This window comes from Hakea prostrata, chromosome 7 (assembly GCF_041222555.1).
Source record: "Hakea prostrata isolate BN-2017 chromosome 7, UWA_Hpros_2, whole genome shotgun sequence".
Lineage (NCBI taxonomy): Eukaryota > Viridiplantae > Streptophyta > Magnoliopsida > Proteales > Proteaceae > Hakea > Hakea prostrata.
This window is the reverse complement of record NC_142606.1, coordinates 42,642,892-42,656,782: the sequence shown is the minus strand read 5'-3', so window position 1 is coordinate 42,656,782 and position 13,891 is coordinate 42,642,892. Positions and strand designations below refer to the sequence as shown.

The 13,891-nt window shown below is 37.6% G+C and overlaps 1 protein-coding gene across 3 annotated transcripts; it reads left to right on the top strand.

The window, feature by feature from the left end:
• Positions 1–5,511: 5,511 nt before the first annotated feature.
• LOC149011219 (protein transport protein SEC13 homolog A) lies at positions 5,512–13,891 on the top strand. 3 transcript variants are annotated; one of them, XM_089164316.1, is made up of 2 exons: positions 5,512–5,530; positions 11,575–13,891. In XM_089164316.1, the coding sequence occupies exon 2, from the start codon at positions 11,634–11,636 to the stop codon at positions 12,540–12,542; it is 909 nt and encodes a 302-aa protein (XP_089020442.1). In that variant the 5' UTR covers positions 5,512–5,530; positions 11,575–11,633; the 3' UTR covers positions 12,543–13,891. The 3 variants fall into 3 exon arrangements, with proteins under 3 accessions (XP_089020442.1, XP_089020441.1, XP_089020440.1); XM_089164315.1 differs by lacking the exon at positions 5,512–5,530 and adding an exon at positions 10,927–11,054; XM_089164314.1 differs by lacking the exon at positions 5,512–5,530 and adding an exon at positions 10,927–11,080.

Here is a 13,891-nt window from a genome sequence, read left to right as displayed (position 1 = left end):
CAGCGGCGACATCATTGAAGGAAAAGAAGAAGAAGAAAGAAAGAAAGAAAGAAAGAAAGAGCAGCAGCAGGCCAGCAGCAATATCGCCGGGTGGCGAACCGGTGAATCCCTACGAGATATCGTTCCTTGGTTATATTATCTATAAATAGCAATCTCATTGTAATCGGAGACATCATCATTCCAATCAATACAACTATGAATTTCTTCTATTTTTTAGTTCATAGTTTTAGTTTCAGTAATACTAAATTGGTTCAAGTCCACCATTAAAGAATACCACGAGCCTTCTAAAAGACTTTGGAAGTCCCCGATACATCATGACAGGAGAACCCATTATAAGCATGATACATATATCTTGAGTTGATCTAAGACTCTAGCATGCTTGTACCAATTTTTCGTACTGTTCCAAATTACCAATATTGTATCCTTTAAATTAGAGCCGGTTTAATCGATATCTGAAAATCACTATTGAAGAAAATTAATATACGAAAATAAATGCAATTGTGTTGACTCAATCAACGGTGTGGATTAAAAGAAGCAATACATATTAGATGATTGAATGGATTTTATCAAAATAAAGTTCAACAGTTATGACAATTTAACCCTAGTGAATCAGATGTGGAGTGCTTTAGCGTGGTGTATATGGAATACCAGAAATGCAGCACTTTTTCGAGGGATTGATGCCTCCATTATTCATACAATGACTACTATCTCTTTTCTATTTGCAGATATACAATCTCATATTATGGAATTCCAAAGGGCTCATGGGGAACCTTATCCAAGGCCTATTCATATCATTTCTGAAGAACTTGCTCTCTTTCAAGTTTTTGTTAATGGATCTTGGGATAGTACTTCAAACAAAGGAGGTAGATCGTGCATCATGTGGGACTATAATGGTGGTTTTGTAGCATCTCAAAGTAAATGTGGACATAATACTTCAACAACCTTAGTTGAACTTGAAGCCATTAGAGATTGTTAGGGTAATCTGGACTATTCCTATTTAAGTGATGTTTCAATTGAACCGTTTGGTTCAATTGGTTCAGGGTTATGTATATGTGGGGCTTGAGGTTGGTTCAGTCATATGTATGCAAATCGATTTTCACATTTGGGGTTTTATGTTCTGCGCGATTTGGGGTTTCTCGGTGGAGCTTCCATGGCTTCTTCTTCTTCAAACACCTGCGGTGATGGATTCTTGGTGCTTCTTTGAAGAGTTCTCTTGGGGCTTTTGATCAGTGATGCTAGGAGATTACTCGATGGAGGAATCGGCTCCATTAGTCACCTGAATCAGGTGTTATCTGTAAACTCTCTCTTTCTTCTCCTTCTCTGTAATATCTTTGACAATAGTGGATTGGATTCTACTTCTCTGTATATTATGCTTTGATTGTTCAAGTTTCTAATCCAAGTTTTCTATTATTCACTTCTAAGAAAGTTTGAGTCACTTCTGGATCTATGACTCATTGATGCTTTCATTACTATGTTCTATGGTTATGATTGTCCGAAAACTTAGGCTCTGATACCATTATGTCACATCCTCCCAGCCGGTACCCTAAGTGGCATACCCGAGAGTGTGATCCACAGCCCTAAAGATCAAGTTTAGAAACGATCATATCCATTTCGCATAATAACATAATTAAAAGCAAGAACAAATCATAATGTTCAAGTAATTTATAATAAAAGTCAAGAAAGGATCTCAGAAGGATCACTATAGAATATCAGAGTGCGGAATAACAAGATACCAAATCAAAAGACAACTGTAGAGTATAGCGGAAATATACCCTACAAACACATGCGGAAGGTAGATCGAAATCTAAATAAAGCTCTAAGCTAATACAAGTAAAGTAAAAGATAAGTTTAGAAGAAACAAAAGAAATCTAATCCACATCTTTAGTCAGCTCTTCTTCTCCTTCAGTCTTATCTTCTTCACCTTGCGCTTCCTCATACGGACCGTCAAAGAATCCGAACCTGTAGAAAAGTCTAACAACAGATTGTACAAAAAGGAATGAGTTTCGAAAGAAACTCAGCAAGGCAAGTTAATCCATAACAACATAAATAACATGTGGCAAAACATTACAAGATGCAATGCAATATGAAACAGATAATGTATGTATGCATCTAAACTCTATGTATGCTGGTCTCTATGGCAGACATGCTTTAAGTCATAGCACCGTACTTCTTAGGGAAGGTCTCAATCACACACACCCTCTACCATTTAAGATATCTTGGGTTCCCTCAACCATTTAAGATATCTTGGGCAGCTGGTTGGTAATGGGTCCTACATCCCTCTCGGACAAACCATGGTAGGGGGTTAAGTCAACACACTCTCTCACAACCATTTGGCATAAGTACCGGCGCATGTCAGGGAAAAGCCTAGCCCAATGCAAGTCATCTAGTCAGTTACATCAAGTCAGGTCCAGATACTTCCATTCCTCCCCTCTCGGGATCCTTTCCGGTATCCTTTCCACTAGAGTCAGCGTATCCGACTCTCTCAAATACGGACTCATCAACCCTATTGGTTATCCACATATGGTAAACGGGAAGCTCTCATGTCCCCTCACGGATATACTCACCGGTCTCGAGCGCCCATGAGCCCAAGTCTAGCCATATGCAACCCTCCAATACATGGCCCCCACAATGTGATTCCCGTCCTCTCACGGGTTGGTTACCGGTCTTGAGCGCCTGTGAATCCCCATTGCTGCCACGGGTCGTTCGGTCTCAATACCCTTCCGAATCGGGTCTGATATAACAAGGGTATAACCTAGCCAAACACTGATAGACATCCCTAGGTATGACAACCAATGATTTGGGAAAGTGTCGATGGGCAACCTCGGAAACATCTCATACTATTTCCGATAATGTCCAAGGACAGAAGTGTCAAAAGGACACCTCCCAATCCCAAACCAAACTTAATCAAACACATTCTCAGATCAGTCATGACATACACAACCAGTAGTTCATCATATAAAAGAGAATGTAAAAGCAAAATCAGATTAAGCAGTAATAAGTAATTCATATAACATGAATAATGAAAAAGATGATATAAACAAGTGCTACTGTTCTCACAATAGGAGATCAGAATCAAAGTACAACAACAGTAGGTAATCTCATAGTTTCACAAAGTAGAAACCAGAGAACAAGTAATCTATGCAGTTAAGGAATAACTGTCCTTACCTTGATTATCGCCGAAGATAATCCAAAGATCAAAGAGAGAGGCTCCAAACTTAGCAAATAAACCCCTAACAATCATAGATATAACATTAGGAAAGATGCCTAAAAGATCAAAGAGCAAATGAATCAAACTTAGCAAAAATTGAAGCTACTGACTTCATTGGTCGAGTGCCTTGGTCTACTGACCCAGTCGACCAATCGAGTCAGTACGGAATAGTGAAAACTGTTTTGGTCATAACTTCTTCGTTTGAAGTCGAATTGATCCGAAATTCGAAGGGGAACTCCCTAGGATGTATTAGAATCACATGGGAAGATAAAATCATCAGTCATGGTCAAAATATGGGTTCTTGATTTAACCCAAGAAATTAGGGTTTCAACCTAATGGTTCCCATAAAAAGGTTATGATCACGGAAAGAGAGGGAATGATTGTTGTCAAGAAAATAACAAGAAATCATAGGAAATCTAGTTTAGGTTAATAAAAACATTGCCCATGAGGTTGATGACCAAGTACAACCTAACCCTAATGAAGACATCGGGGAGATCTTAGTCCGAAAATCAATCTCAAAAAGTCTATAACAAAGGGGTTAGGGTTTCCGAGGATTGGGTTTAGGGTTTCAAGAATTCAACCGGTTAGGGTTAAGATCATGGAATAGATGGTTGCAAGAGTGCATCATCTTCTTCCTGATCTCGACTAAGAACATAATTAAAGAAAGAAAATCAGAGATAGAAGAAAGAGTGAGTATACACATACCTTTGCTACAGGAGGATGAAGATTTCTTCAAGTCTTGTGAGAGATCACCAAGGAATGCAAGGGAATTGATTAGATTAGGGTTTTAACTCGTTCCAGAGGCTTAGGAGTCATAGGAGGCGAAGTAATCCCAAGATTTGGACTTAAATAGAGCAGCCATGACCTAATTAGCAAAACAGAACTCATTGGTCGATTGGATTGGTCTACTGGTCCAATCGACCAATGAGTCGACCAATCAAGACAGCAAGGTTCAAACAGGGATTCGGAGGGCAATACAGGGTCAAATTGAGTGAGGTTTTCTTCTACGAGTCAATCAAGAAGTCTAGTTTCCAGAAATAGCTTCAGATCAAGCATGGGAGTTTATTAGGTCCACCAACTAGGCTCACCTTCTTCGATGCGCAAGCAGGATTTTCCAGACATAGTTCAGCAACTTCGGACAAGGATTTGGAAGGTTATATGGGGTCAAATTAAGTGGGGTTTTCTCCTACAAGTCCATCAAGAAGTCTAGTTTTGGGAAATACATTCATATTGGGCACAAGAGTTCATTAAGTATTTCAACTAATTCACCCCTCCTCGGTGCGCAGATTCAAAACTAACACTGACAATGCTCTCAAGTGAGGGGTATCATTGTCAATGTCCATGGGCTTGGGCTCCGACACCAAATCATCAACCAAAAGGGTCTACAAGCAACAAGCTAAGATCAAATCAAGGTCCAACTTTAAGGTGTAACATTTAAACTAAACCTTCTTTACCCAAAACAGATAGGGTGCCTTGGCTAGGTTTGGGCTGGATTTCACATTCTCCCCTCCTTAAAATAATTTCGTCTGGGAGAGTACTTGGTTTCAAAAAGGCAGGGGTACTTTCCTATTATCTTGGCTTCCTTCTCCCAAAGTCCACGGAAAAGAAATAAGAATAGGTCTTATGTAAGGAAACAAGGAATAAATCTAACATGCTTTGAAATCAAATCGAAAGTATGATCATGGCACGATAAAGATTTCACAAGGATCATGGTGAAGATTAATATGAAGATCATAAAGCTTTAAGAATGAAAGGAGATTGTAGAAGAGATGGTTGCAAGGATCAATATGTTACAAGGATGCAACATCTACTTCATAATCTCAATCTCAAAGAATAAATCATAACAAGAGTAGATCAATAAAACACAAAAGAGATTACAATTCTTTGATTGAAGAATAGAAGATGAAAAGCTTGAAGTCTTGAAACAATTAGAAGGAATAACAAATCATGAAGATCACACTTGATTTCTCTTCGAAATCATCATGTGGAGAATTCACAAGGTTATAGAGTGTATGGATATCCACTCTAGAACAGCAGGGAGAGAAGGATCAGTCATGGGAATGATTTAAGATCATCCTCCTATCAAAGGGAATGTAAGGCACAAGAAGAAATCGTGGAGAAAATAGATCAGCTTTGGGGTAAACTTCTACCAAACGAAACTAGGCAATTACAAGCACAGAGAATAAATCGAACAATGCATATGATATATATGTATTTGGTGCAACAGTAAGGTTAGGAATAGGTGGGATCTCACACTTTTGATCAGTGATGCTAGGAGATTACTTCGATGGAGGAATCGGCTCCATTAGTCACCTGAATCAGGTGTTATCTGTAAACTCTCTCTTTCTTCTCCTTCTCTGTAATATCTTTGACAATAGTGGATTGGATTCTAACTTGAATCCCAGAGATGTAGGCAGCCATTGCCGAACTCCGTCATCAAACCTCTCTCTCTCATGTGTTAATTCCCTTGCATAATTCGGTCCATACTGGTTAGGGCATGTTAGTTTCGATCACAGATTGGTATCAGAGCCTTCTGGTTAATGCTTCTATGATTCAATTTAGGTTGTGTAGATTATTTACATCCTAATTTGACTATTAGACTCATATGGTTAAAGATTATTTCAATTTGTAAATTCTGATTTCTTGTATTTCTTTCGCTGCTGCCTCTGATATATGTTTCATGGTTCGGTTCTCATAGTCTGTTAATTATATGTCATATATGCTCTCTCATACAATATGATCTGATTATATATGTCAATAAAAGGTTCGGTTCTATGATAAAACCCTGATTATATGATTCATATGTTCTTGGCTCTTTGTATAAATCTGAATTCAAATTGATGGATGATAATCTAGTATGAGTAGGTTGATTCTGAGATGGTTAATGGTTAATTAATCACATTAATTTCTTGCTATTTGATTATACCAGTTCTGCTGCCCTATTCTCTTGTTAATATTTGATACAATACTTGGTCTATATTGATCTGTTGTGTTAGCAATTGTTAATTAAAGCTGCTAAGATTGTATAAAGTTAGCTTATAAATTTGTGGTTAATTAATATCTGATTATTTAATTCTTGGTTATAATAATCCTCTTTTTTCAGAATTGTATATCAATATTGTGAATTTTTTATTCTTGTATATACTGATTGGTGTATGGCACCGGCTTCAAAGTGGAGCCAAGCAAGGGATTTGGTCTACCAGGGGAGGGCACTCCTCCCATTGTGGTTACCACAGGCTCGAGTAGAGCAGTAGGTCTAGGGGGAAATCCTAGTTACCTAAGTTTGGATACTCCTATGGGGGGTTCCAGGGTAGACATAGAGAATTTTGATGGGACAGGGGACTTTGGGATTTGGAAGAGAAAGGTAAGAGCTTTAATGGTTCAGCAGAAACTCCTAAGATCCATAGATGACCCAGTCTTGAGGACTGAAGTGATGGAGAATGAAATTAGTTGCATGCTCTGGAACATCACAAATGGGGTTATCAAGTGTCTTGATGATGAAGACAATACCCCTATTAAGGTTTGGAATAAGCTTGAACAAATCTACCAGAAAAAGAATCTAGGTAATAAGATTTATCTGAAAGAAAGATTGTATGGGTTTAAGATGGACCCTACAATCAGCCTTGATAAGAACCTAGATGTGTTTAAAAATTTGATTCAAGACTTAGCCAGTACTGAGGAAAAGATCAAATTGGAAAACCAAGACCTGTCTATTATCCTATTAAATTCCCTACACAATGACTATCTTGTTGTTAAGAATTCAATTAAGTATGTTTGTCAAAACATTTCCCTAGAACAATTGATTGATGCTTTAAGGAATAGGGAGTCAGAGTTGTTGACTTCTGGAAATACTTCAGGCAGTGGGGACAATTTGTTTGTTAAGGGCAAGGGCTCTTACAAACATGGGAAGTCCAAAGGGAAGGGTAAAGTGTTTGACAATCATGAAAATAACAACAAGAATAATAATGGGAATAACAAGTCTGATGTAAGCACCAAGAGATGTTTTTATTGTAAGAAGGTGGGACACTTTAAGAAAAATTGTTTTGCATATAAGAGGAAACTGCAAGAAGGTGAGACATCTAACAATAATGTGCCTAATTCTGGTGAATTAAATATGTTTGAGGTCCTTTGATGACCTAAGTGCTTTTTGTGATAGCATAGACCTTGTTTTGAAGACTTGGTTGTTTGGGTTTCCATTGGGTGCACACTTTGGTTTATCCTATTTTGTTCCTTTATTAAAGGGAGGTGGTCTATTTATCTTTAATGTGATATGCTTGTGTAAGGAAGCTGTTTATTTAATAAATTTGAGACAACATGTTATATGCTTGGTTTTCTATTAATATTGGTTAAGATATGCCTTATTGTGTGAGAATTCTTGACCAATTATGATAGTGTTGGCATGTCAAGTATTTGTTGTTGTTTTGTACTCTCATGGATGTTTTTATATGCATTGGTATACATGTCTGACTGAGTTTTGTAATGCTAGAGTGGTAATAGGTGGTGTTGAGACTGTTTAGTACAGTTGGTTACACACATGAGGATTCCTATTTCACTTGGTATAGCATTAGGTGTATCCCCTGGTGTTTGGAGAGGTTTAGTCTCCATGTTCAGCAGGGGTGCTGGTTTTGGCACAGGTGTTGTCAAGTATTTGGAAAGGTTTGGTCTCCAGGGGGAGAGGTTTGTTCTCCAGTTCAGCATTAGGGCTGGTCTTGATACAGGAGTTGTCAAGAGGGTGTGTCCTCACAGGTGTTGGGGTTCACATGATATTCAGGGGAGATGGTCTGTCAGCTTGTATGGTTTTGAGTGGGAGTGGTTATTGTCAGATTTATGGAGTTGTTTGGTAAGATGACTTGCACCAGTTTTATTGGTTAGATTATGTATTGTTTGCAGTTAGATATTTTTGTATACCTTTGAGTTTGGTCTTGTAGGTCAGAGTTGTTAAGTCTTATGGAGTTTACTTCTTTTATCTCTGGTTTGGTTTCTACTCTAGGTGACATGGATTTGTCTAGTTGTGTCTTGTGCCCGTCATGTGTAGTGAGTGGGTGAAGAGGTCCTGGTTTGAGTAGTGGTAGTAAGCCAGTGATGGATTGAGGAGTGTTATTGCCTATTGAGTTTGTCTGGATTATTTTCATTTTGTTGGTTAAATGTAAGACTATAAGAGTGTTTGCGATCTTGAGTTGCTCTCTTTATTATTTTAATGGGTAATTGGATACTTGTTGTCTTTCTTTACTTTAATGTAGAAGAAAGAATGATTTGCAACTTCTTTAGGCATTTTAACAACTGATTTTGAAAATATGACTTGATAACGAATCCTGTTGTGGTTTTTGCATTTTAGGTTGACAGTTGCCTCTAGTTTTCTCATTTCATTTTATGTGTCATATATCTGCCTTTATGTGGTTTACATATTGATTGCATTATTGTATTCCTTGGGGAAGTTTTTAGAATCAGAATTTGAAATGAAAGTATTTGGATCTGTTAGGAATTTCCTAAGTTTTGGGATCTACTGGTTAAGGGGGAGAGATTTATGTTTACTTGTCATGATTTATATATTTGAATTGTTCAATCTCTCTTCTCTAGTTGGTTAAGTTCTCTTATGTATCATGTGATATGTTTTAGACTTGACTTGGCTTATATTGTAAGCATTTGTGTAGATTCATGGGCTGTGTTGGCATTGTCAATTATGTTAGGATCCATGTTGTTCATCTGTTGATGTTTGTGAGGTTCTGTTAATCTAGGTTGGTTTTGGGTATCACCATGGATTTCTTGAAGTTTATACTAGTCTTTTGTGGAGATTGTATACTTTGTTTTTCATTTATATTTGGTGATGTCCAGGTATGTTTAGTGTTCAAGTTCACACCTGATGATCTTATTCTTGAAGGATATACAGACTCTGATTATGCTAGTAATATAGATAACAGGAAATCATTATCTTCTTATTTCTTTATGTTATCTGGTAATTGCATCAGTTGGAAGGTGCAACAACAACATGTAGTTGCTTTGTCTATTACAGAGGCTGAGCTTGTTGCTGCATCTGAATGTGTGAAAAAAAGTATATGGTTGAATGACTTATTTGTGAATTGGGTATTTTAAAGATTAAGCCTGTTGTCTTTGTTGATAATCAAAGTGCTATTTTCTTGTGTAAAAACCCTGTTTATCATGATAGGACCAAGTATATAGATATTAAATACTTCTTTCTCAAGGATACGATAACTGATGGTTCACTTTTGATTGAAAAGGTAATTACTGAGCATAATCCTGCAGACTGTGGTACTAAATCATTGCCTCTTTCTAAATTCCTACATTGTCTTGATTTGTTGGGAATTGGTGATGTTGTCTCTTAGTATATATGTGTCTGTAGTTTTGAGTTGTATATTACTTATTATTATTATTTTTTTTAGATTGTGGTGTGTGTCTTGTTGTTGTCTTGTATGTTTATCAGGTTTGCATATGTTGCAGTTTTAGGGGAGATGCTGCTCAAATTTTTATGACTCTTGTTTTGTTTGTCTCTGTTATGAGATATATGCATGGTGTGTGCATGTGTGTTCTTCATGGTTATATGAGTGAGTTGTGAATCATGAGTTATTGATTAGGGTTTCTCTACCTGGTGCAGTTTGTTGCATGTTGTATCTGCATGGAGTCCTTAGTGTTGCATAGTTAGTGCATGTCTAAGTATTTTGCATATTTGTTATTTACTTTGTACTGTGGTCTCTTTGTTTTTTCTGTGCAAGTACACGTGGATGATGATGGTCGTAATCCAGTTCACTATAGTCTAGTTTAGATGTACAGATTAAGGGGGAGATTGTTAGGGTAATTTGGACTATTCCTATTTAAGTCATATGTATGCAAATCGATTTTCACATTTGGGGTTTTATGTTCTGCATGCGATTTAGGGTTTCTCGGTGGAGCTTCCATGGCTTCTTCTTCTTCAAACACCTGGTAATGGATTCTTGGTGCTTCTTTGAAGAGTTTTGTTGGGGCTTTTGATCAGTGATGCTAGGAGATTACTCAATGGAGGAATCGGCTTCATTAGTCACCTGAATCAAGTGTTATATATAAACTTTCTCTTTCTTCTCCTTCTCTGTAATATCTTTGACAATAGTTGATTGGATTCTAACTTGAATCCCAGAGATGTAGGCAGCCATTGCCTAACTCCATCATCAAACCTCTTTCTCTCATGTGTTAATTCCCTTGCATAATTCGGTCCATACTAGTTAGGGCATGTTAGTTTCGATCATAGAGATGGCATTATTCTGGGCTCTTATTTATGAACGGTTGATTTGTATATTCATTCGGACTGTTTACCTATTGTTAGTGCTCTCCAAGGTCTCCAATCATCTTTAGATTAGATGTGTCTCAATTTAGCTATAGATATTTTGAAGTGTTGTTCTTTCTTTTCTAGGGTTTTTTTTAGTTATATTCCTAGAAGTGGTGCTTTGTTGATTTCCTTGCCAAGGGTGCTTGCAGGTTATCTCTAGATAGATCTTGGTGGGGTATACCACATTTGTTTATTGTGGATTCTTCTTGTGTGTATCGGTCCCATGACCTAACTTCTTTTGCTTAATATTGTCGCTATTATTTCGTTTTGGCCAAAAAAAAAAAAAAAAAAAATCATGGGTTCGACCCTTGCTCTCGTGATGTATCGTGGCCATGAAGCTACAAAAAAAAAAAAAAATAAAAAAATAAAAAAATAAAAAAAAATAAAAATCCCGGTCATATAGAACTGCGAAAGAGTGATCTTTCAAACGGAGGGCAAAGAGTAGAAAATAAAAATAAAAACTAGTGGGAGAAGTTTCAGGGCTCTGGGAATTCAAGTTTGAGCTTTCATATGAGAAAATTCTCGGCTGAGGTATCGTATTCTGTCTCCATTTTCAGGTATAATGCTTCTCTGTTTTCCGTTTATTGATTCTGTTCTTATTTATTTGATATTCATTTATTTCACCATTTTGTTGAGAATCGAATCCATCCATTTAGACATTGCTCCCGATTGATATCAGTTGAAGCCTATCTTGATACTGTTGCATTCGATTCTCGATCTGTTTGTGAATTTGATAAATCTGTCAAAGCCAAGCGAGAATCTATACTTATGTTCTTGGTTTGGTTTGTTGTGCCTCGTTTCTGTTCTTAACTAGCGAGGGTTAGGGTTATTTTGCTTTTAGTTTTGGATCTGTTATGTATATGTGAATACATTTTCTTGATCTAGTGGTGTGCGCTTATAGATAGTTATTATTTGTTTAATTTGTTGCCTCGTAGAAATATTTTGAATTGCCCGTAGAAATTCATCAAGTAAAATATTTTGATTTTTTTTTTCTGTCATGAGAATTAAATCCCCTCGCCACCCCTCCCCCTTTTCGTTTCTGTTTATGTAGGGATTTAATCTTAGAGGCAAAGGAAGGACTCGAAATCTATTGATTAGTTAGTGGAAGCAATGCCATCCCAAAAGATTGAAACGGGTCATCAAGACACTGTTCATGATGTTGTCATGGATTACTATGGCAAGCGTATTGCTACTGCATCTTCTGATTGCACCATCAAGATAATTGGGGTTGGCAGCTCCATTGCTTCACAGCATCTTGCCACCCTTACTGGTCATCAAGGCCCCGTTTGGCAGGTTGGATGGGCGCACCCCAAGTTTGGTTCCATTCTTGCTTCTTGTTCTTATGATGGAAGAGTAATAATATGGAAGGAAGGTAACCAGAATGAGTGGACTCAAGCCCATGTTTTTGATGACCATAAGGTATCTGTAAACTCTATTGCTTGGGCTCCTCACGATTTAGGACTCTGCTTGGCTTGTGGGTCATCTGATGGGAACATCTCTGTGTTTACTGCGAGGGCTGATGGTAGTTGGGACACCACGAGGATCGACCAGGCTCACCCTGTGGGTGTCACTTCAGTTTCATGGGCCCCAGCTATGGCTCCTGGAGCTCTTGTTACATCAGGCCAGTTTGATCCAGTTCAGAAGCTTGTCTCTGGTGGCTGTGATAATACTGTAAAGGTGTGGAAGCTGTACAATGGGAATTGGAAGATGGATTGTTTCCCTGCCCTTCACCTGCATTCTGACTGGGTAAGAGATGTGGCTTGGGCACCCAACTTGGGGCTTCCCAAGTCTACTATTGCCAGTGCATCACAGGATGGGATTGTAATTATATGGACAGTGGCAAAGGAAGGGGATCCATGGGAGGGTAAGATTTTGAATGATTTTAAGACCCCTGTCTGGAGGGTTTCATGGTCGTTGACTGGTAACATATTGGCTGTGGCTGATGGGAACAACAATGTAACATTGTGGAAAGAAGCAGTGGATGGTGAATGGCAACAAGTAACAACTGTTGAGCCTTAGATTTGAGGTTCTTCATTCCTACCATTAATGCTGCAATATTATCTTTTAGTTCCTTTTACTTGCAAACATTGTTAGCTCATCACTCTCTTTGGAGAAAAAAAATGAGGGTTGAACACTAGTTGTTTTGAAAGGAATTTTTATATAGAGTTAGATTCTCTTCAGATGATTTCTAATTATTATCTCCATCTTTTGGAAATATATTGTCTGCTTACATCTATCAGCACCTCTTGACATCCAATCACATTTACACATTAAGACTGTGCTGTTGATGTTTGTCAAATATATTCTTTCTGCAAGCCTTATAAGATGGAATGACTTGCTGGTCTATTTTCCATCTTTGAGATCAGTAGATTGAAACTAGGAGACCAAATATCCTTAGAAGAAAGCAGTTGAGTTGCAGTTGTTTCGGGGTGCATACCTAGTGATCTCTTGCTTATCAAATTAAACCTTTTGTTGCAACTATCCTAGTTTGGATGCAAAATCCTCTTCTGCAGTCCATTTTAGATAATATTGTACTATATCAGCAATGACTTGTGTTTTCTTCCTGATTTCAACTGTTATATCTTGTTTTCATATCCAGTTTTGTTTATATTGTTGATGATTAAATAGTGATAACTTATATTTGTAATTTTTATTTTGTCATTGATCCTAACCTCCGGGTGTCTTCCTCCATACCGTTCTTTTTTCTTCTTTGTTTGGGCAATTTTGAGTATGTCCATATTAGCATTGTGTTTAAGGTATTTCATCAAGTTTGGTGATCTTCAATCCTTCTTTTGATTTTGGAAGTTTATGGAAGGTGATTCTAATTTTGGTATTAACCAATCCCAACCCCTCTCAATTCTTGTTTTCTCCCTTTTAGCATTTTTCAGCAAAACTTATGTCATCAGAACACATTACCCCAGGGAGGAGGGGCCTGCTGTGCGTATTATTTCAACTCATCTAGGTAGTGATGGGTGTGTAATGCTGATTGCTGTACCCAGTGATGTAACCAAACTCTAGGGTTAGGGTTCTCTTGAAATGAATCCCTAGAGCTTAGAGTCAGCCCTGAATCTTCCCACCAAAATTCTATGGGTTGGTCTAAGAGAACAAGGAATACTAATGGAAAGATGTATGGGTTGCTAGGATTTACTAAACTCCCGTGGGATGATATTTTTTTTTGGTAAGATCCATTGGATGATTTGGATAAAAAAGATAGGGTTACAGTTATTTCAAGCTATTATGGGATGAAAAGGATTAATCCAAATCAATTTGCGAGACTAAGGAAGATTGTGGAAATGATTTGTGGGATGGATAAAAAATAAAGAAGATTTTAGAGTTTTGGGAATGAATCTTTGGTAGAGTTTTGAAGA

Coding starts and splice junctions, on each gene's coding strand:
- LOC149011219 (XM_089164316.1), top strand. CDS start 11,634: ATGCCATCCCAAAAGATTGAAACGGGTCATCAAGACACTGTTCATGAT.